Source organism: Triturus cristatus, chromosome 5_1, assembly GCF_964204655.1.
Source record: "Triturus cristatus chromosome 5_1, aTriCri1.1, whole genome shotgun sequence".
NCBI classification, from domain to species: domain Eukaryota; kingdom Metazoa; phylum Chordata; class Amphibia; order Caudata; family Salamandridae; genus Triturus; species Triturus cristatus.
Genome location: NC_140587.1, coordinates 909,839,126 through 909,863,730, shown reverse-complemented (window position 1 = coordinate 909,863,730; position 24,605 = coordinate 909,839,126). Strand labels below are relative to the sequence as shown.

General features: G+C 46.9%; 1 protein-coding gene across 2 annotated transcripts in view; it reads right to left on the bottom strand.

Annotated features, from left to right (window-relative positions):
• The window catches only part of ATP9B (ATPase phospholipid transporting 9B), a 2,296,170-nt gene that overhangs the window by 991,530 nt on the left and 1,280,035 nt on the right, over positions 1-24,605 (bottom strand). For both annotated transcript variants that reach the window (XM_085605931.1, XM_085605930.1), the window contains exon 10: positions 7,207-7,282. In XM_085605931.1, the coding sequence (XP_085462057.1) occupies positions 7,207-7,282 (76 nt within the window). The remainder of the gene's footprint in view (positions 1-7,206; positions 7,283-24,605) is intronic.

Below are 24,605 nucleotides of genomic sequence, written 5' to 3'. Positions count from 1 at the left end.
GCAAATCGCCACTGCCAGTGCCTTCATCAGACGTAGAGACGAAGAGCGGACCCAGAAGAATTGTGCCAATCAAAGTGCTTTATTTAGTTGCCCAGCCAGTCCGTCATAACGCGTTTCGACCCCCACTCGGGTCTTGATCACATGACACATTGCTAACGGAGGAAGTGGTATTTAAAGAAACAAACAGGAAATGGCCTTCAGGTGTTATGGCAACTACATAAACATAGAAGAAATACTGAAAGCATATCGTCATATGCACATTATATCATAGAAAAATCTGTTCATACATAAATATATAATATATAAATATAAATACACATAAAAAATATATAAATATATAAAAACCTGAATATATAAAAAAAGATGTTTCTGTGCTTGTTAATTATGTTATTCCTATTTTGTAATAACAAATAAAGGCGTATTGCGACATCAATAAATTATTTAGGTATCTAAGTAGAACTCCCTAAATTTGTTCGCATACATTTCAGTAAATTCTAAGTAAATATGTTGCCAACACTTTCAAAAACAATGTATTCATCAATCATTTTCTTTATCGACTAAAAGATAGAGCCCAAGTGGGCCATTGTTTTGAGCCATTCACCCCATTCCTAAATCTTAAAACATAACCACTTGAAAAGTTTGTGCAAATAGTGCAAAATGTGAAAAAGGATATATTCCTTTCTTAAAAAATACCAGATAGTTTCCCCATTAAAAACAGTATAAAAGATATATGGGATTTATATTGATATTCAACATTACTGTCCAATAATGATTCTTATTTGATTTCCTCAGATCTCATTTATCCCATCTTTATCACTGTATCTTGAAAAAAAACTGTCATAAATCACAAATATGTCATAGTATGGACCCATATTAAGAAGAGTATAAAAGAGACTATAAACAGGTAAAAAAGTCTTCGCTAGCAGTTAATCCAGCCGGATTTTTAGTATTGAGCTCCAAAATATTACGTGTCTCCAAGAGGCGTAATTTGCCTACACGATTACCCCCCCGTTTCATTGGTGGGACCGTGTCTATTACATAATAGTGGAGAAGACTAGGGTCACTATCATGAAGCAGCTCAAAATGCCTAGCGGAGGGATATGCCTGATCCCTCCCTGTGATTGCTCTAATGTGCTGGAGTATCCTCTTGTGGGCCGGTAACCTGGTGCTCCCCACATACTTTAGCCCACATGGACACTCCAGCACATATACAGCAAATTCTGTTTTACAAGTCATCCTTTTCTTGATCAGGACGGGTTCAGATTTAAAAGGACTAATGTAATGAGTCTTGTTTTGTCCAAATTTGCAAGCCTTACAAGTAAAACACTTCTTAAAACCCTTAATTTGTGCCATCCATGTTGTTGGAGTGGCTATTTCAGGGCAATTACTGACTAACCTGTTGCTCATCGATACTGGTTTTCTGAATGTTAGAGCTGGTTTATTTGCCACTAGGTAGCCAATAATGGGATCCCCTTGCACCAAATTCCAGTTTCGATAGTAAATTTTCCTGAGGCTCCCGATGTTGCCTGCTATAGGTTAGAATAATCCTGGATTGGGCATTAGAAGTAGTCTCACTAGAAGGAGTTTGCTTAATTTTTGGGGCCAAAATCTCACATCTAGATAAACCTCTTGTTTTCATGATTGCACTGTCTATGACCTTATGTGAATAGCCCCTTGTCAGAAAGCGATGTTTACTAGCCTCTTGTGCCTGAATGCAATCCGCATCTAAACTACACACACGTCTTATACGCAGCATCTCACCATATGGGATGCTGCGTATTAAGTGTTGCGGATGGTGACTGGAGGCATGAAGGATTGTATTCCCTGCAGTGGGCTTTCTATAAAGTTTTGTAACCAATTTACTGTTGTCAACATATAACTCCACATCCAAAAAGTATGCAGAATTCTTACTTATTGCCGATGTAAAATGCAAATTTAATCAATTATTATTGAGTTTGTCCACAAATGCCCGTGCACTCTGTTTCGAGCCTTTCCAAATAAAAAACAAATCATCTATGAATCTTAAATAAATGACAACATGTTCCACCATAGTATCCTTAAACTCGCCCATTAGGACCTGCTCCTCCCACAGTCCCATATGAAGGCATGAGTAACTGGGGGAGAAGCAGGCCCACATGGCGACGCCCCTAATTTGATGGTAGACCTGGTTATTGAAAAGGAAAAAATTCTGCTCAAGACATGCAGTTACCATTTGTAATAACATTTTGTTATGAGACACACAACTCATTGGTCGCAAATTTAAAAAATGTGCCACTGCTTTCAAGCCATCACAATGTCTTATTGAGGTATAAAGGGATGTCACGTCCAAAGTCATTAATAACATGTCTGCCTCCCAAGTTATATGTTCGACTTTGCGCAAGAAATCTGATGTATCTTGTACATAAGAGGTTGTTGTTAAAGGCACAGTAGTAAGGTTTATTACTGAATTGGGGTTTATATTTGATTCTGATTCCTGTTCTGGAATCGGTTCCATCTTCCCCTTGTTGGTTTTTTGCCCATATTTTTGTTTCCATTTGCGGCATTTGCGTCTCTGGTTTCGCCTGTAGTTGAGTTTTTGGTTGTTGTTCCAGGTAACACTCGTGGCCTCAGAGTGTCTCGTCTGTCTTGGCACAGGCAGTCGACCTCCTGAGCTAGGGACAATTTTGTAAACCCCAATTGTTGTGTCCTGGTACTATCACCCTCCGGGTCACTCTCTGCAGCCGAACTCAATTCCGAAGTTGAAGTTGACAAGGCTGCTGCCTCGCTCGATTTTCTTTGTATTGGTCTATTAGCTCGTGCTTTCACTGCATCGTACTTGCGAGCGTAAGTGAATACTTGACCATTCAAATAGTCCACCCGGTCTCTTTCAAATTTAAATGCCTTTCTTCTTTTAATAACTTCTTCGTCCTTATTAAGACGTGCCATCATGTCGTCTCTGAATTTCTTCACTTGATCCGTACTTTCCATTTTGCCAATCTCCACCTCCAAAAGTTCAATTTGCGCTTGTAACTTAGCGCGATCACTCTCCGCATATTTGATTAGAATCGTCATTAATTTGCTGGATGACTCAAGATTGGTTTCCGCCCACTCAGCAAGCATAGCCGGGTCAGGATTTTCATAACTCGGTGCCAGGGTAATGCGTAATCCCCTCGGCACCCTACCGACCTCCAAGTAGCGGGATAACGATCTATGCTCCCACCACTTGGATTGTTCTGAGCGCATTAATTTCTCCAATCTTTTAAACAATTCCCTGATATTCGGGCTTCCTGACACATTTGTGAGATTTACGACAGCTTGTGACTCCCCAGCCGGGGAGTCCAGAAACATAGAGCTGGCTGCCTCTTCACGATACCGCAATGCGTCGGCGGACATGTTGGCTGTAGTTGTGGCTTGATAATCAATGAAAAGCCTGATTGAAAATACGGTGGTGCCAATTAGAACAATGTCCGAAACACACACCGTGCACACTCCCCACTAACAACTCTGCTCGATCCTACCTTCGCAGACTTCTCGGTGCTATCCTCCGGTCAGCCGACACGAGACGCACCGGCTTCTGTATCGAAGATAGGTTGATACGCAGCAGTTAGGGGCTCCTGCAGCTTCCTCCTTGCCGGAGTTTCCAAGTCAGTTCCGGATCACCGGCCCTGGTCGCTTCCTGCTGCTATATATATATATACACACACACACACACACAGAATGGCTGTTTTAATTGGAATAAATCTGGCATTTCAAATTTGAACCTGGGCAGTGTCAGAGCCTGTTTTACTTTGAACGGCTTTTGGAGAGAAAAAAGGAAATATATATATATATATTTTTTTTTTTAGAATTGGACAAAAATGTTGAGGTTTCAAATGGGGGAATTGAACCCTGTAAGTAAGATTGGATACTATGTGGTTCATGTAGGAGAGTGCTAGACAGTCATTACCTAAAAATCAGCAATACTATTCCCAACCTCCAACATATGACCATTTATTTTAAGTGAATATTAGACACCTTGTCAAGCAGATGAAGAAGGGAGGAGGCAATCTGCATTCACTCTTTCTATCTACACATGCCTACAAACACTTGACTTAAAGTGAGAGCAATAACACTGGGAGCTCTTTGAGATAAGAATACTATTATCAACTCCCCTAGCTAAGCATCAGTACTGGCACAGCCACCTAACTGCCACGTTTTAGACAGGTATAACAGCAAATTGAATTGAGGCAACAGGTGACCTATTCAGGGACCAGGGCTTCTCGGTGTGGAACAGTTTAGTTCAGAAAACTAGTTCATTGATATGATTGTGCTCAGCTATAAACAGAAGCAAAGATATCACTAGTTTGTGTGGCACATTAAACTATGTTCACTAGAAGAAGGGGACCAGACAAAGCAGAAATGGGAGGAGGAGCTGGGAAAATATCCAATAAATTAACAACGCTCACAGATAACCAAAGGGCCTCTACAAATGCTACATTTATTTTGTATTACTATTTAAAGATTTACACAGAATGTGCTACACTCCGATGAAACAACACAAGACCGACATATTTTAACTTGGCAACTGCATAGTCTGCTTGAATATTCACAAAATGTTTGTACATCTCCAGTGTAACTGCAGAGGAGATAGGAGATTCTGGGAAAGAGTGACAAACATCACTAACTTTCATAAAAGTCTGTTTCAATGCAATATAGATCCGATTCTCCTAGGAATTTCACACAGAAATTAAAATATACATGTGCCCAGAAATTTATATAATTTTGAACTTTTGTTAGTTTTACGACCATTGCCTTGGATGATGGGAAAGTTAGAAAAATATTTTTTTTAATGAGATATTATAACAGAAAATATCTATTGTATCGATATGTCACACAGCAGGAATACTGTGCTCCATGACTCTTCATTCATGTACTGTTCAAAGGAGTTTAAAAATTAAAAGGAGCCACTTTGTCATTCTACCGATCTAGTGGTTGCGACACCAAAGAACATTTGTGAAGGTACACCATCACTGATCCAAAGTGCTTGTGTTTGTTTAAAATTGTGTTTATTGATTTTCTCACAAACATTAACCAGACGGGTTCACCCAACACTCACTCTACAGTACTATTTAATATGAATGGTGATCAATCATTATAGACCTAAGGTCAATTTACAAATGTAGTCTCAGAGGCCAATTAGACAAACTTTGCCAGGTACTTGTTATATGCACATACATTTCAGCATAGAACTGTTAATCAGGCAACTATTAACCCCTTCGACGCTTATGACGGAACGGTTCCGTCATGCACGTCGGTTGGGCTGTGCTTATGACGGAACCGTTCCGTCATGGCCCCGCCCGCGCTCAGAACCTTCAGCACTGCGCGGAAATCCGCGCAGCGCTGAAGGGGTTAAATAAAGCTCTAATCGTACATGCATTTAAAGATCTTCAAGGTAGCAAAGAGACCGAGGGGACTTAGGGACAATAATACTTGTAACAGTTCAGTCCAATTAAACAAATCATCTTCTAGCTAATCATCCTTTGAAGATTTAGTCTTATGGATCTCCTCCCCTACAGTACATCCCAACACACCCTAATATAAGTACGAAATTCTGGGCATAATTTGTTGGAGCCAATAAACTGCAATACAACTTTTAAATATCAACAGACCCACAGCAGCCAGTATACAACTTCTCAGCAGAGAAATCAACCCTAACAGAAAAAATTAGCTCACTATTTCAGACTAGAATTCCGTAATTTTTTAATATAACTTAAAGCTCTGGGAAAAGTCTCATTCTCCCCTGTCATGTTTAGGATACATTGCTGATCGATAAGGATATATCTTATTTAGAATCATGAAAGCAAGATAGATCTTATAAGGAAATTAAAACTATACTAGCTTCAAATGGGCACTGACAACTACCTTTCTAATGTGCAGATAATACCCCAACAAACCCATCTTGGACATCAGAGGTGCACACTCTCTATCTCACTAGGACTGTCTGTAACACAGGTTGCAATGTATGTGCATACTATGCTCTCTGTAATGCTGAAAATAACCCACCCCCCTCAAACCATAATATTTCCTTGAGCATTACAAATTTGGCAGGTCGACTAGAAAGGCATCCAGTGCAGGCATGCAGGCTTCATTAACCTAGGATATACTAGAATCTGTTGAAGTTGTACACCAAACTATACCGGTTTCCTTAGCACTCATATAACAAAACATTGCATTCATCAAATGGAATGTTCTTACAGGCAAAAATAAGCAGTAATTAAAGCTAAAATGTATAAACTGTATTGCAACATAGACTTTCGCATAGGACAAATTTCACATAGGTCTCTCAAATTCATCCAAATCAAGAGTTCTGTAGATGTGACATTCTGACTGATCAAATCTGTAAGTGTAGAAAGAGTAGACATTTATGCAGTATTCGTCCTGATTCAGAGGGGAGGGTTCCAGACTTTGGGAGCACTCCCTGAAAGGCTTGTTTTTGGGTTTCAGCTTTTTCAAAGGACGGTGTTTCCTCACTTTTTCAGTCTGCGCTTCATAAAGAATTGGGCCTTCAGACATTTTTCATTTCTGTGCTAGGCAGTTTTCATACCTGTAAGCATCTCTTTATGAACTATACAAGCCAACTTCAAGAGGCTTCTTCCCCCTATGGTAAAGGCAGTTTTTAGTGATCAGGATTGGGGTCATGCTATCAGGATACGGCTGCTTCAAAATGGGCAAGGTGGATCTTGGGGATGTCAGTCAGTAGAGAGTTACTACAAATAAGTCTTGAAAGGACTATAGGCTGAACTACAATGAAGAAGACTTCTTTCGGTATAAGCCGTCATGCGCTGGAGTAATGTGTTCCTTTTAGTAACATGTAAACAAGGGTTTGCACATTCAGGTTTCTGTTGAGAATGGAGACAGCAATTTACCACAAAAGGAAGCTTGCAGACTTGCAGAATCAAGTCAGGGTTGTACACTTGTACTGGAGGAAAAATTGGGACAGGGAAGGTAGTAGAAACGTTATTCGTGCAGTTAAAACATTATCTATTTCACTAATGTGGTGTCATTTCTGAAATGTCATTTCTGCTATCATTTATATAATGGTCTTGGACACTACTTGACCTCATTCATATTGCAGAAAAGTCTGGCAGAGAAGACGTTCCGCTATTCTGCCTGACCCTGCCCTGAATTATTCACCAGTTTCACTGATTTTGAATGGAAATGCTTCAAGTAAGTTAAACAATGCCTTACCTGAAGCCACAACTGTACTTGCCCACAGTGTATTTTCTATGTTGAGGCTTTCATGAATTGATGGGTCACTGTCTTCCTGTGGAGACAAAAAATGTGTCAGAGAACATACGCATATTTCTCACCAGTTAATCTTGTACAATATGTCATAAATGTGAGATTAACGATCTTCTTCAACAAAGCCAACCTGTTTTGTCTAAAAATCTGGTGCACAGAACTGCACGCCAAAACCACATACTTATTCTTGCGTGCTCAACTAAAGGTGCAGTCTGGTAGAAATCTTCAAAACGAGCAGGCACCAATAATTCTAAACGTTACATCAGTTCCATGTGAAACTGGCAGGTATACCAAACTATTCTTTTTCAGCAACTACGAGTATTGTGTCCAATGATAAATTCAGACCATGGCTATAAACCTCTCTGTGGCCGCATGATAATGAACATAGAGGCAAAAACGAATGACTATAGCCATTTTCGCTTTTTTCTAGAGAATCATTTTTTTAAAACATTATAAAAAATGTATATGAAAGATAAATGTGACTGCTGTAATTGGACTGAACACTGCCAGTTCCCATATGAAAATCTGATTTACTCAATTACAGCACACATCAATAACTTAAAAAAATAAATAAAAAGCAGACAAAACTAATAACACTGATAACCGAACAGACATATCTTTAAAGTAGGGGTGCTCAACGTTGGTCCAGAAAGTAGCAACTCGCACCACATTTTCAGGATAACCACTGATGCATTTTGAAAAGATTCCTAACCAGACTCACACTATATAAATGTATTAGGCCATTGTTCACCAACTCTGAATTTCCGGGGTTTAGAGATTTCAAATTTGAACACATTCTATTTTAAACCAAGTTTATTTTTGTCATTTTCTTAAGTTAATCTTTATATTTTTTATTAGTAATAACTATTACAACATACAGCTTAGGACTGACAATACATTAGGTAACTACAAACAGCAGCAAAACAAAACAATAATCGGGCGTAATGGAGTTCAATAGCCAAACAAACAGGAACCAAGAAATCCTTGCAAGCTTCATCAGTTCCCCCGAATGAATGGGAAATATATCTACGTAATCTATATAAATCAAATCGGATTCAAGTAAAACGGAGTCAACCACTAAGTACGCTGCGAGAAAATATTCAAAATATTTCTCCTCCTGTGGCCCGCCAAATAGAGTATCACATAAAGAGAGCAAGATTATCTGCTGAAATGGGCCCAGACCAAATTCCAATGAAGGTATTACAAAGCAAACCCGAGGACTGCAGTACATTTCTAGCACCATTATACTCCCACTGCTACTGCACCGGGAAAATCTCCAAACATGGAAGGGGAGCATCTTGATCCCAATCCATAAGAAAGGATCTCAGCTGCAACCAGGCAACTACCGAGAGATTGCGTTGTTGGATGCAATAGGGAAGATTTTTGCGGCAAGTGTCCTGGACCATCTCAAAGATTGGGCCTTTTCTTCCGGAGTGATACCTTTTGATCAGGCCAGGTTCAGAAAGAAACATTCAGTAACGGACACTATAGCAGTTCTACAGACAATTATGGACAAATATGTAGTCCTAAAATTGCAGGTAGTTTATGCCGTATTCGTTGATTTTTCAACTGCATTCGATAGAATGGATAGACCAACACTCTAAAAACAAACTAAAAAATCAGGGAATTCCAGAAACTCTTCTCCATCTAATCATTTCACTACATTCCAAAACTTGATGCCAGGTACAAATGGGAAAAGAAAAGGGACTTACCAACTCAATACCCACACCACATGGTCTTAGGCAAGGTTGCCTACTGGCTCCCCGTCTATTTTCATTATACCTCAGCGACCTCCCAGACAGTTTTCTGCAGGTTCTCAATTTCCCTCCGAAGATCGCATCATGTGACATACACATAATGATGTACGCCGATGATGTGGTAATCTTTGATCTTACCCCTTTCGGATTACAAAGGAACTTAGACGTACTAGCAAGATACACAAAAGAAAACTTCTGTGTTCCAAATATAACTAAACAAAAGTAGTCCCATTTAGAGGGAAAAACCAATACACCAAATACAACAGGACATTGGGAGGAGAAACAATAGCAGTGGTAAAAGAATATACCTATTTGGGGTGAATTTTTAACCAAACACTACAAAATTCTTTCCACCTGCAGCACTTGAGTTGAAAAGTAGATATTCATGTGGGGGCGCTCCAACGATTATATTATTCTTCCGGGCAAAGGCACTTTTCTTCCTTACTACAGATCTACAGTTCTAAGATCCCACCAATCTTATCATATGCTCTGGAATATATTCCAATTATCCATTGGCATCAAATACAAAATAAGAAGGGAAAATTCTCCGCAAACTGGCTAAGGTACAACAAGCTGTTCCTGCACAAGCACTGCGCTTGGAATTTTCTTTCGTCAGTTCCTTCGCCGGAGCAATTACCAATATATTAGGATGGGTGTACAATCTTTTGCATGCAGATCAAGGCACTTTAAGATTCTTACTAAAAATTGAGACATTTGAGCCCGAATTCAGAAAATATATTTTTTGCCAGAACCTGATCACTGCTTTAAAATTATCAAAATATACAACTGTACTTTTGAAATCATGGACTCCCGCCCAATTGAAGCTTTTTCTGAAACATCTGAAGCCAAGGATCAGCTTCGAACTGGATACTTTGCATTGTTCCAAATTACAACATTATAAAACTATGCAGAATCAATAATATACAAACAGGCTCAAAAATATATTCATTTCTCCTTAAGACATGGAATTCGGCGTTGTATAATTTTATTGTGGCTTGGGTTACTCCCTTTTAACTATTAAATGGACTCAAAAAGAAAATGTTACCAGTATTTGCGATCTTTGCAAAGGTGGAGTGCAAGATCTAAAGCATGTATTGTTAGTTTGTCAGAACTTGAAACTGGTCGAGGCTAGAAGGCGCTATCTAGAATCAATCCAATTTAGATATAATAGCGCATCTGTGCAAAGTTTGATCTCGCTTTTTAAATCTCCCCCAGATGAATTTGTGTGTCACAACTTGTTTACATTTTTAAAAACCTTTTTAAATCTGTATTGAATGTTCTTAATGTATATAATTATAACAAATGTTTTGTATGAAATTTGTTGTTCTCAGTAGAGAACTAAATCAAATAAATTAAAATTGAATTGAATTGAATTCTTAAAGTACAAGTTACTTACCTTCGGTAACGATGTATCTGGTAGAGACGATTCTAGCCGCAGATTCCTTAACGTAGAATTATCCCCAGGCGTGAGATTGGACCCGGAAAACTTTCTTTGCCCCAGCATCTCTGCACGCCGGGGGGGGGGGGCGGTACCACGCGACCTTGCCCTGACGTCATCTGCGGGCGTGACGTCAGCGAGGTCACATAAGCCCCACCCCGGCGCGCTGACATCAGCTTTCTCCGGAGAACTTTTCCACGCCACAACGCGGAGCCATCACAAACAAAACTGTGGAGAGTATGGGAACAGTGTGCGAAAAATCAGTGAAACAGAAAAGAGAGAAACGAAAGGTGAGGAACAGCACCAGTTGGAAAAGTGCCAAGCACTAAGGTACAAAAGACCTTAGCGGTGAAAGCCAGAGCAGCGAAAGAGCAGAGCACCGCTCTGAGGAACACCGTTGCAAGCTAAGGCGACATCCTCCCAGGAGGCAGAAGCGTGTGAAAAAGGGCATAGCAGAAGAGAGAGTGTGAGAGAGAGAGAGACAGAGAGAGAAACTGCAATCACAATCCACAACAGTGACGGGCAACAAGCCCGGAACAAAGGAGGAACAGCAATTCACCCCCAGACGAGACCACCAAGGAGGGCCGAATCCCCTGAAAGGAGCGAAAAGGCAAAAAAAAAAACCAACTCAGAGGACTGCAAAGGAAACAGAAACCCCAAGCAAGTAAAATGTAGAAGAGTAAAAGCAGGCCCCTACACTGGAGAAAAGGCAGGGTGGAGGGATGCAGAAGCACACATGAACCAACCGACTATGTATCATAAGGGAAGGGGTGGAACAATCAAGCAGAACAAAGCATCCTGTCAGAGCAGAAGCGAAGCGCACACCCACAGGAGACAAGCCACCCGGAGGGAGGCGAGTTCAGAAAACCAAACTAAAGGTCCTTACAGAACGGGGAGGAAGGGCGGGCCGTGAAGGAATCTGCGGCTAGAATCGTCTCTACCAGATACATCGTTACCGAAGGTAAGTAACTTGTACATCTGATAGAGAATACTAGCCACAGATTCTTTAACGTAGAATAGATACCCAAGCCATACCCAAAGGGAAGGAGGGCTTGCGAGAGAACCTCCCCAGCAGGAAGAAACACAGGGCCCCAGCAAGGCGAAGGGAAGACCAGGAGACCCCAAGCCCATTCAAGGTACAATGGCCACAAACCTTCGTAGGGACAGACAGCCGCATAGGAGCACCCAGGAGGAAAGAACGACCCAAAATCCAGGGAGAGGAGGTAGAACCGGAGGCAGAGCCTGCCATAGGAAAACACACCGCGACAGAGGACAGCTGAACAGGCATCAGCCGCAAGGAAACAGGCAAGGCAGAACGGCTCCACAGCCAAGGAACGCAGGCATAAGAAGAAAGGCACAGGTGCGCAAAGCCCCTGCAGAACAAGAGGCAAGGGCACAAGGGAGCACAACAATGTGGACCAGCACAAGCAGGCGTGCACAGCCGGCAGCGGACAGCACCATGGAGCAGTGCACCCACAACAAGCCAGGCGCAGGCCGAGGACAGAGGCCAGGAAAATGCAGAACAAGCCCAAAAAGGAGGATCGTTCAATAGACACACACTGACCCACAATGAGAAATAGGACCAGTCATAAGAGAGAAAAGGGGAAGACACGGAGGACGGACCAAACCGTCAACCAGAACACAGGTAAGCCAGGAGAAACCCAGCCCCCCTGGAACACCAGACAGAGGACCAGGCCGAAACGCCGGACAGGAAGGTGGAAACGCCACAACACGACACCGAGACTGTCAAGCGATGTAGTGAACACAGAATGACAGAAGCCGGAGCAGCGCAAGCTGCACCTGGACAAGATACAAGAGACCGCACCAGCGGCAGACAATGATGCCAAGAAAGGCAGGGAACCCGAAAAAGGGGCGACCATAACTTCCCAGTGCAGGACAGAGCTATGCAATAGCTACAAGTACCCCACATAGGGTATGATACGTCCCACTAAAACATGGGAACACCTCTCAGTGAAAAACCCGCAGCAGAGGACCAGAACATAAAGGCAGGGTATGATACGTCCCAAGAAAACATGGGAACACCTCTTAGGGAAAAAATCCAGCAGCAGAGGGCAGAACAGAAAGGACCTGCAGATAGAACCACAGACGGCTTGAAAATCAGCCAATCAAAAAACACACAGAAGGCCCAACCTGAGGACACATATGGGTGGACCACAGCCAAAGAACCACAAAATCCGAAGGGGCTGTACCAGCAGCCAACAGCACAAAGGGGTCAATTTAAGGACCCGAAGCAAAGTTTACGGAGGCGGAGGGGGAGGAGGAGGAGGAGGAGGAGGAGGACGGAGCCCCGCAAGGAGTCGCTGAATGGCAGCATCCACATGGGTGTTAAACAAAAGCACCCCATCAAAGGGCAGGTCAAAGAGACGCTCCCTCACATTCTCACGGAAAACGCTATCCCTCAGCCAAGCATGGTGACGGAGAGCTACTGAACTTGCCATTGTGCGGCCGAGAGCATCAGAAACATCCAGGGCCAAACGAAGAATAAACGCGGCCAGCTCCCGGCCATCCATCACATGGCGTCGCAGATCAGCGTAGACACCTTCCTCAGAGGCAGAAGACAGAAGGGACTCCACGGAATCCCACAAGCTGGAAGTAGCCCTGGCCAACACACAAAGCGTGTTGAGCGCTCGCAAAGCAGCACTAGAAGAAGCAAAGAGGTTCCGCACCCATGAATCCAACCATCGGGCCTCCCGTGACGGAGGAAACAACACCAAAGGTAAGGAAGGGAAAGCAGTCTGCAGAAGAGGGCCCTGAGTAGACGGGTGGAAAGAAAGGCAGACTGGGTCGTGCGGAGCAGGACGGTGGCGGCGGAGAAGCAACTGCGGCACCGTATTCCCCCGTGGCAGGACCCCCCCAGGCCCCCAGAAGTGATGGAGCAAAGCTTCGAAGGGAAGAAGCAGCTCCCCATCCACCAGAGCCCTGATGGAGAACCTCCAGCAAATGGTCCGTAGGGAATGGGGTGGCAGGGTCGCCCATGTGCAAAATGCCAGCGGCAGTGAAAATGGCCCGGGCAAAGGCCACACACGCCTCCGTAGGGCGTCGTGGGGGGGAGAGCAATTCCTCCATGGGCGACGGCTGTAAACTAAGCCGGCCATCCCCGAATCCAGCTGGAGGAAGAAATCGCCAGACCCGGAATGGTGGAAGATTGACGGACGAGTGGCGGACCTGAGGTGCCACTGGGGAAGGCTGTGGCAGCGGGGACGGCGAAGAGCCCTCCCTGGAAGACGCCGGGGAAAAAGCCACGACGCGGCGGCCCGTCTCCGGGGAAGAAGTGACAAAAAGTTGACGAACCTCCGGGGAGGAGGGGGCCTCCGGAGACGAGTCGATGACCCGAAGCTGGCAGGGACGCCGAGGCGACCTCGTCCACCACTTGCACCCTAGGAGAATGGGGCAGGGCCAGCTCCGGGTCGGCTAAAGAACAGCGCCGAAAAGGCACCGACTCGAACTCCGACGAAGCAGTCACCTGCGTGGAGAGACGAGAGGGGCCTGGGGACGCGTCCCGGCCCCTAGCCAACACCCGCGGCGCCGCCAGGGTCGACAGCCGTCGGCGCCTGAGCGGCGTCAGCTCGGCTTCTGTCAAGGCCGCCGCCTCTGCCCAGAAGACCGAGGAGGACTCGGGGGCGAGCCGTGAGTCCCAGCGACCTCCCGCGACACCACAGGCACCCCCTTGGGGGTTTGCGTCGAGGCAGAGGTGCCGTGGGCCGAAGAGGGGAACCCCGTAGGGCCGCACCCCGACGACACCACACCTCCAGAGCCTGAACCCGAACCCGTCGGCGCCAGGGCTGGAGCCGCCGGCGACGCCGCGGAAGGCCCTGCACGTGGCAAGGGATCCACAGACGACCCAGGAAGAGGAAGTGGAGGGGCCAAGGAAGCCTGCAGAGCCGCAGCATAGGACTCCATTTGGGCCCTAGTCGCCCCGGCACCGGGAAACGGCGGTGGCGACGAAGGAGGTCGCATGTTCCGTGGAGAACCTGCGCCCTCCGCAGAGCGGGGACCAGGCCTCGGAGACAAGCTATAAGACTTATCGACGGGCGAGCGACGCCCTAGGGGCCTCGGTGACGGGCGATGCCGGAATCGGAAGCGGCGATTCTTGGACCCGTCCGAGAGGGACGGACGCGGGGGTGACCCAGATCTGGACAACTGGGCTGAGAGGAGTTTCATCCGGCACTCCCGCCGGGACTTAGGCTTCAGATGCTGGCAAGCGTTGCAGTCCGTGGAATCATGGTGCTCGCCCAAACACCACATACAAATAGGATGAGGGTCCGTCACCGACATCTGACGCTCGCAAGACGAGCGCGCTTTAAAGGCCGAAGGCATTTGCACACTGTCCCCCCACGCAAAAGCGTGAAAAGAAGGCCTGAAAACAGGACAGGGACACGATCTGGATCCGTGTTGCACGCGGAAAAGAAGGAAACTGATGTCAGCGCGCCGGGGTGGCGCTTATGTGACCTCGCTGACGTCACGCCTGCGGACAACGTCAGGGCGGAGTTGCGTGGTACCGCCCCCCCGGCGCGCAGAGATGATGGGGCAAAGAAAGTTTTCCGGGTCCAGTCTCACGCCTGGGGATAATTCTACGTTAAGGAATCTGCGGCTAGTAGTCTCTATCAGATATTGAATAGGTAACTACTTGCGTTTTGAATGCTATGTCATTATGCAAATACACTTTGAGTGATTTTGAGACTGGAATAAAAGTGACAGAATCTGAGGAAGTCAGATTCCAGTACTTACAGAAGGAGAAGCACGAGTGGCCTAACGATCGAATCTCAATAACGACAACATTTTGCTATACATATTAGGGTTAAGTGTGCTTTGATATGTTATTTTACATTTTGCACATTGCCTTAGCTTGTAAAAGGACCTATGGCAGCCTAAATAGGCTGCAAAGCATTCAGTCCTTCATAACGATTGGTCTGAAATAATACCTGTTATCCGCCCCACCCATGACTACCACAGCCCCTGGAATTACCGGTACCGGGAGGCCACCCTAATTCAAGGGGGCTGGCGGAATAACAGGCATGTCCCATGGCAGTTAAAAGCAGTACCTACAGGCCCACTGCCAACAGTAGGATCCCCCCTTTAACTCTCCCACAAGTCTGGATTCCATTGAGGGCACAGCTTTAAATAGGCAGGTATAGCTGGTACTGAGTACAAGCATTTCCCTCATTTGGAAGAGTTAGCACCAGCACCCCTCAGCACTGCTACAATACTTTTAACGAGTGAGTACTGGCACTTCTCAGCAGCAAATAAGTACTTCTGCACAGATTGAGGGTGAAGAGCTTCTTGCTGAATGGCAGTTTCTTTCATTTCTGTGTGGCATGGACAAATTTAGTGAGTTCTAAGTTAATGTTTTGAAGTGGGTGTATGACTGGAAGGATCCAGGGGCACAGTGGGCAAAGGCTGGCTAAGGCAGGAATTAATTTAAGTGTTTTCCTGCCGGTCCGGCAGGCAACACAACCAGGAGGCTGAGAAGAGAATGTTGCTGGGGCCTAACATCCTGTTTGGGCTGGGTCCCACGTTTGACAGAGAGGCCCATGAGTCCACACTGTCAATGTGATGCTCTGCAGTTTTCTTAGTTTCTTGTTGCTCAAATAGATGTAATTTATGATATTTATGTGTTTCCCTCATCTTCATTGCTTGATGTTGCTCGCGAGAAAGTGTCACTCATACTCGTTGAAATGTCACTCATAATTACAGTAACAGTATGGAAATCTCACACATAGTAATCTGAAACCTTGGCAGCTATGCCAGAGGGCAAAGAACGCTACCAGCATTTACAATACCTCGATGTCTCCCATTAGAGAAGTATCAAGAAGATAAAGACCTGTAAAACTGTGCAGTATATGGCCTGTCCTTTCCTTTTTTTTTAGGGTATTTTCTGTAGCTCTACCTTGAGTCTGTGAAATCAAACCCGTCCAGGACTACCAAGACCAAAATAGAAGACCCATCCATTTTCAAATCCAGTCTGGGAGCAGTTTTCCTATTTCAGTACTGATATCAGCAGTAAAAACAACCTTATAATATCTAAGACTGCTCCAAATATTTCATCCATTGCTTATGAGAATATTTTTAGTTTGTGAAAATAGACACTTAGAAACTTTTCTACTGAAAACCACACAATGGATTCCTATGGAAGGAAATACAAGTTACTGGTAAGTACGCTTAGAATTACTTTCCAGGGTCAGTGCTGGGCTAAAAGATGCAGCACTGGGTTCTCTCCTGATAACAGGTGAGTAAATCGGAATTCGTAGTTCGACTGATTTTAGGGGAATATCTGTACAATGGTGAAGGAAGGGGGCGGGGCCTGAGGTGACGAGTGCAAACACGCCCTGTGGTGCGTTTTAAGTTGGGGGATTAAGTCCCCTTGAATCCTGAGGTCCCCTGGCGGCCAACTATCCCACCGGGGACCTCCAGTATGCACCAGGGAGCTGCGTTGCAGAGAGGTGTTCAGAGGCCACGCCCCTTTTGACAACACTCTGCAACGCAGCTCCGTGGCGCTTAGTGGAGGTACCTGGTGGACTAGTTGGCCCCTAGGGGACCTCTGGATTGAAGAGGAATGAATTTCCCAACTTAAAACACGCCACAGGGCGTGTTTGCACACATATCACCTCAGGCCCCGCCCCCTACCTTCACCACTGTACAAACACGCCCCGTGGCGCGTTTTAAGTTGGGGGATTAAGTCCCCTTGAATCATGAGGTCCCCTGGCAGCCAACTAGCCCACCAGGTACCTCCAGTAAGCGCCACGGAGCTGCGTTGCAGAGAGGCGTAAAAAGGGGCGTGGCCTCATTACACCTCTCTGCAACGCAGCCCCGTGGCGCAAACTGGAGGTTCCTGGTGGGCTAGTTGGCCCCCAGGGACCCCCAGTTTTCATGGAGAATTAGTTCCCCCTCTGCAAACGCGCCAGGGAGCGCGTTTGCAGAGTGGTGCAAGGAGGGGGTGTGGACTCCGCCCCGATCCCGTCCTTTTTTTTTTTTTCTTTTAGAAGGGGGGCTGTGTAGCCCCCCTTCTTTTTCTAATTTATTGGCCCTGGGGACCCCATCCCCCAGGGCCTGCCCCCAATTTGTTTAAAAAAAAAAAAAGAAAAATCAGGAAGGGGGCCGCGTGGCCCCCCTCCTGTGGTCACTTCAAGGCCCCGGGGACCCCATCCCCCGGGGCGGGCCATTTTGTTTTTTTTAAATGTTAATTGGGGAGGGGGGCCGCGTGGCACCCATCCCGGGCCACTGGTAGCCCCGGGGACCCCAACCCCCGGGGCTGGCCCTCACCGTTGGGCACCATGGGGGGTCCCCAATCCCCCCACGGTCCCGCCGGCTCCCCGCCTCCTGCGGGAGCTGGCATTGCTTTTCCACATGGGGAGCAGCTAACATGCTGCTCCCCATATGGAAAAGCAATCTGCTTTGCTTCATTGAAGCGAGAGCAGGTTTCCCTGCTCTTGCTTCAATGAAGCAAAACAGTTTGCAATGGCAGGGTGGGAGCCATGAGACTCCCGCCCTTCCATTGCAAACAGCAGTGTCCCGGGGGTGGGCACCCCGGGACACTGCAGGAGACGGCCCTGGGGGGTGGCGGTCCCCAGGGCATATACAAGGCTCCAGGAGGGGGGCCGCGCACACCAAATGTATTGAAGCCCTGGGGGTGGTGGTCCCCGGGGCTGGGGGGCCTGAGAGCCCCCCACCCATTTTAAAGAACCCCAGGGGGTGGCATTCCCGGGGGCTGCGGGGGAGCCATGAGTCCCCCTGCCGATATTATGTTAGAGCTCCGGGGGGTTGGCGGTCTCCGGGGCAGTGTGGGGGGGATTGGGACCCCCCCACACTTAATTTTTCAATGTGCCCCCGGGATTTGGCCCCCGGGGGCAAATTAGCATATTCAGCGCGGGAGACCGCGCTGATTTTGTAATTTTTTTTCAGCCGAAATTCGCGCTAGGTGCGCGAATCTCGCTGATTTCTTTTTTAAAAAAATGCTTTTTTTGGCCCTGGGGGTCCTTGTGGGACCCCCTGAGAAGGCCTAGGGGGTCAGGGTGTTTCTAGCCTGCCCCCTTTTTGCGTTTGTATTTTAGGTTTCTTGTGCCTCGGTTCTACCGAGGCACAAGATGGCTGCCAACACTTCCTGATTTGGAGTGTTGACAGCCAATTAGAATACAGCTCGTGCACGGCAGGGTGCGCGCTGGGTGCGCGGATCCTCCGAGGCCATAGACATATATGTACTTTTAAATGTCATTTTCGCAGGAACTACTGAACGGATTTACACCATTTAAGTAAAAGGCACAAGTCTGCACTAAGGACTACCTCTTTGCCAAATTTGGTGTAATTCCGTTCAGCAGTTCGGACTGTAGCTGCGGCTAAAGGTCCTATGGGAAAATGCATTGGCAAAACACGTTTTGGGACCCCCCTTTTTTCTCGGCCCCGCTTGACTAATCACCGTGAAACTTTCAGGACAGGAGCGGACCAGAGCTGGCCAAAAGTTTGGAAAATTTCGCGAAGAATTGACAATCGGCGCCAAAGTTATTTCAAATAGAATGTTGCGGATTTCCTATGGAAAATAGGTCCTAACTATATCTACCTACTGGCGACCGCCAGTAGGTAATATATATATATATATATATATATATATATATATATATATATATATATATATATATATATATATATATATATATATATATATATATATATATATATATATATATATATATATATCAACGCTCTTGAGGTTTGCCACACAAGCAGGAAGCACTCGGACACCAGGTAAGGTTAACCTCACAACCTTTAATCTTCGGTACAGACGAACTCAGCACGCAAGAAACGAACAGTCCCAACGCTTTGCCTTACGCGTTTCGAGTATAATCTCTTCTTCAGAGGCTGGACGTTGATGGTTGCAATTGCGAACACTCTTCGAGTGCTTCCTGCTTGTGTCAACAGGTCGTGGATGAAGACGAACCAGCAAGCTAGGGGCTCATCCAGAGCCTGAATTAACGACAGACAAGTAAGCACCGATTCACGGCGAAATAAGTGAACTCTCTTTCCCATAAGGCAGCAAGCATGGGACTCATCTGGGCGGCCCATCGAGGGGCGTGTCATAGTGCCAATTAATGGTGGGAGAGTGTTCGCAATTGCAACCATCAACGTCCAGCCTCTGAAAGGCAAAGCGTTGGGACTGTTCGTTTCTTGCGTGCTGAGTTCGTCTGTACCGAAGATTAAAGGTTGTGAGGTTAACCTTACCTGGTGTCCGAGTGCTTCCTGCTTGTGTGGCAAACCTCAAGAGCGTTGATCTATAGGCGGCAGCCCAGCCGCTAGGAATGCACCACCTTTTTATGACTAGGGGCCACAGGGGACCTGGCTTCACCCGTCCTCGTGTGGGGCAACAGGTCGTGGATGAAGACGAACCAGCAAGCTAGGGGCTCATCCAGAGCCTGAATTAACGACAGACAAGTAAGCACCGATTCACGGCGAAATAAGTGAACTCTCTTTCCCATAAGGCAGCAAGCATGGGACTCATCTGGGCGGCCCATCGAGGGGCGTGTCATAGTGCCAATTAATGGTGGGAGAGTGTTCGCAATTGCAACCATCAACGTCCAGCCTCTGAAAGGCAAAGCGTTGGGACTGTTCGTTTCTTGCGTGCTGAGTTCGTCTGTACCGAAGATTAAAGGTTGTGAGGTTAACCTTACCTGGTGTCCGAGTGCTTCCTGCTTGTGTGGCAAACCTCAAGAGCGTTGATATATATATATATATATATATATATATATATATATATATATAAATATATTTTCCATACTCCTTTCTTTCAGCGGTCTCTCAGCGGTCCAATCCCCCGAAACCAAGAAAGGCGCGAACTCCACTTTTTCAGTGCAAATATATATTTATTTTCTTCAGTGCATGGCCGCCATGACGCGTTTCGAACCTCTGAGGGTTCTTGATCACATGACCCACCACGTCATTTCTCCCCACTTTAAAGCAACAACTGCATAATGTTTTTCCTCCTCTCTTTCACTTTGATAATGAAACTAGAAAACAGACTATCCGTGTGTTTTCTACAACTTGTGCAAAACATTATTCATTTGTTAATAAGTGAGTTTACATTCCATATATTTGCATAAATGCTTAAAGTTTTGAAAAACAGAAATGTTGTTATTGTCCTGGTAAGTATTATCAATTACTCAGTAACGCTTTTGACTTTGTCCTTTATCACCCCTCAATGTTTGTTTCCATGTGTGCATAATGCAAAGAATCAGATTGAACACAGTACATTGTTATCAATTCTATATAAAATGGACAATTTGATTATTAAAACAGTATAAATAAAAAAAAAAAAAAAATCATGACATAATACCTGTTTATCTACTTGTTGTAATCTTGTTATGTCTGTGCAAAATACGCTAATGGGTGTAAACATTTCCTACTTATGTAAACAATCACTTTTTAATTAAAAAAATGAGTCTCATGTTTGTGCAAGATGCCAGAAAAATAAGTGCTGGTGCTACATACCCTAAATTGTGCCCAATCCTTTAGATGGAAAAAAACGAATTGAGGGGGGGGGGAATTATTTGAGGTTCAAATTTCACAAAATCATAATGATTGTCAGACTGGTACCTATGGATTTTATTCATGTAACACTATACATTTCCTGTTGCCAACCTAATACCAAAATTATTGATGTTATAGCCACGTGTGTAGATCCTCCGTTGTGTTTAGACCATGAGACCATGAGGGCTTTTGCTGTCTAGTTCTAGAATGTACTTAGTTTCTAGTCGCCTTAACATAGCTTCCCTGTTCCCTCCTCTTCTTGGAGGTGGCACACTGTCTATTGCGTAACATTTTAAGTGGTCCATATTGCTGGAATGGACCTCCTCAAAGTGGCGGGCCACCGGATAGGTGATATCTTTATTTTTTTTTTGTAAATATTTTTATTGAAGTTTAAACATGTAACATTACACATTTGCATCAGGTTCAGTAGAGTAGAGGTCCAGTGAAAGTGTCGCGGGACATACATGACATGGTGAAAAACAGAGAGCTCCTTTTTTCTGCGCATGACAGTATACATCACTTTGCATCGACCAGTGATATCTCGCCTATTCGGGGTCACTGAGGTCTGAGTCTGATGTATCGCTCGGGGGTTCACATATATTCCCTCTATAAGCATTCCACCCACCCCACACCCGGGACCACTTCTTGGGGCAGCCTCTGTGAATGTAGACAGTTTTTTCAACCACCATTGTGGAGTCCATGTCTCGGGACCACTGGGCGAGGGTCGGAGTTTGGCTGGAGCCCCATTTTTGGGCAATATTACGTTTTGCCAGCATAAGTCCCAGTGTTACCCAGAGTTGCGTGGTCCTGTTGTGATCCGTCTGTTCCCAGACATTAAGGAGACACCTCCGTGGCTCCGGGAGTGTTGGGATCTTGGTCACCTGGGAGAGTGTGCGCAAAATTCCCTTCCAGTACAGAGCTATGGCCGGGCATTCCCAAAGTGTATGGAAAAGTGTTCCCTCCATACCACACTGCCTCAGGCATAGCGGGGAGTCAGTTCGGTTCAGCTTAAATAGGAGTGTACGAGTGTAGTATGTGCGGTGTAGAATTTTAAGTTGGACCAGACGTAGTCTAGATGAGATGCCCACCTCCCTAGGGGAGGAAAGCGCCGCCTGCCAGTCCGTTTCGTCGAATTCCCCCAGCTCGGCCTCCCATCGGTCTTTAAGGGCTGTGAATGGATCTGGCCGGTTGTTTATCAGCTTTCTGTATGTTAGGGAGGTCGCCCTCTGTGCCAGGTGTTCCGTGAGGAGCCGGTCCTCCAGAGGCGACGACTCCGGAAGTCGGGTTCCGGGCGGGATAGCTGCCTGGAGTGCGTGCCGGATTTGCATGTACCGGAACCCTTCGGTGGGGGCCAGGTCGAAATCTGCTTGCAATTGGGTAAATGTGACCACTTCCCCCTTCTGCCAAAGGTCTCCCACCCTGGAGATGCCGATTAGATCCCATCGATGGAACCCCTTGGTCGTACGCAATACCCCCAGCTGTTTCGCCTCCCACAACGGAGTGGCTTGGGTTATTTTCCCAGCCCACCCCAGGGCTCGCTGCGCCTCGAACCACAGCCGGAGGGTGTGCGCCGTAGGGGCCTGGGGGGCAGAGGCCCCTCTTGTGATTGTAGAGCGCTCCCATGACCCCCGCAGCCCCCAGCAGGTGCCGGTCCATACGATATGCCGGGTCCTCCCCTGGCGCATGCAACCACTGATTGATCACCGTAAGCTGCGACGCCCAGTAATACAGTCGCAAGTCTGGGAGGGCTATCCCACCATCGTACCACCCCATGGTGAGCTTGTGGAGTGCTATCCGCGGCGCCTTGTCCTCCCACAGTAGGCTGGTGACTTCCGCATTGACGGCGGCGAAGTAAGATGGTGGCACCGGGAAGGGGATGTTTTGGGGTATATACAAAAATCTAGGGAGAGCCATCATCTTATAGAGGGCAGCCCTCCCCAGTAGCGTCAGGGGCAGGGTGCGCCAATGTTTGACGTCGCTTCTAAACCGCTGCAGCGGCTTCGTTAGATTCTCAGCCACAAAACGGTCCCTGTCCGCTGTAATAAATATGCCCAGATATTTGAAACCGTCCGTCACCACCCGAATCTCACAACCCCGCGGGAGCCGAGGTGGGGAACCGCGGAGCATGTAGACAATGGACTTTTCCCAAGTGATCTCGTAGCCCGACACTCTCCCGTATGATGCACATATATCCAGGAGGCAGACGATCGAGCGCGCAGGGGAGGCCAAGTATAACAGGATGTCGTCAGCATAGAGGGAGATGCGATCTTCCCACCCCATTGTCCACTTTAATCCCCGGATCACCGGGTCCTGCCTCAACCAGGCCGCCAGCGGCTCCAGCGCCAAAGCAAAGAGGAGTGGGGAAAGGGGGCAGCCCTGCCGCGTCCCCCTCCCCAACGGAAAGGGGTCTGAGATATGGCCATTGACCACCACCTGTGCAAGTGGCGCGGTATACAAAAGCTGAATCCATGCGCATATCTTGGGGCCGAGTCCCACATGACGGAGGACAGCGAAGAGGAACGGCCATTCCATCCGGTCGAACGCCATCCGCGCATCCAACGAGAGGATGGCCGCATCCTCCTCTATCGAGGTGCGGCGCTCGAGAATTCCGTGGAGCCGCCGTAGATTTAAAGCGGTGTTCCGGCGCGGCATAAATCCCGATTGGTCCGGGTGTATCAGGGTCGTAAGATAGGGCTGCAGCCTCGTCGCCAGCACCTTCGCTAGAATCTTTGCCTCCGCGTTTAGCAATGAGATTGGACGATAGGAAGCGCACTCATGCGCTGGTTTGGCAGGCTTCGGAATCGCCACTATGGTGGCTACTCTCTGATCCGGGGGGAGTATCCCGGTAGAGAGGCTGTCCTCGTACATGGCCAGTAGATGCGGGACTATGTGGGCAGCGTTGGACTTATAGAACTCCACCGGAATTCCATTCGGGCCCATCGCCTTCCCGGCACGGAGAGCGAGGATTGCTAGTGTGAGCTCTTCCGCCTTCAGGTCCGCCTCTAGGGCTTCTGCGTCCGACGGGGCCAGCCGTGGCATCGCGATGTCTCGGAGAAAGGCCTCGTTCTCTGCCACCGTGGACGAGGCCTCAGGCGTATACACCTTTTGGTAGTGAGTCGCTAGGGCCTCTACGATTTGCCGCGGCTCCGACGTGTAGTCACCCGAATCTAGCCTGATCCGCGCCACCCAACGCGCCGCCCGTTCCCGCCTTTCCAGCCAGGCCAACAGTTTGCCCGCTTTGTCACCCTGCTCGTAAACAGTATGTCGTGTAACCGTTTGTTTGGCGCGTGCGGCTTCCCAAAGATAGGAGCGATATTCCTGCCGTGCCATATGGGCGGTATGTGCGGTGTCATCAGTGATATGCGTGGCGTGTGCGGCCTCTGCCTCTCTCACCCCCTGTTCAAGCCCAAGCACCTCTAGCTGCTGAGTCTTCTTATAGGCTGTAATCACTGAGATTGCTTGTCCTCGAAGGACTGTTTTGTACGCCTCCCATATAGTTGCAGGGCCTATCTCAGGGGCCATGTTTTCAGCAAAATAATGTTTGGTCGTCGCCTGAAGGGCCTTGCGAATTGCTGGGATTTTGAGGTATCCTGGATGGATTGGGAATATCCTGCGAT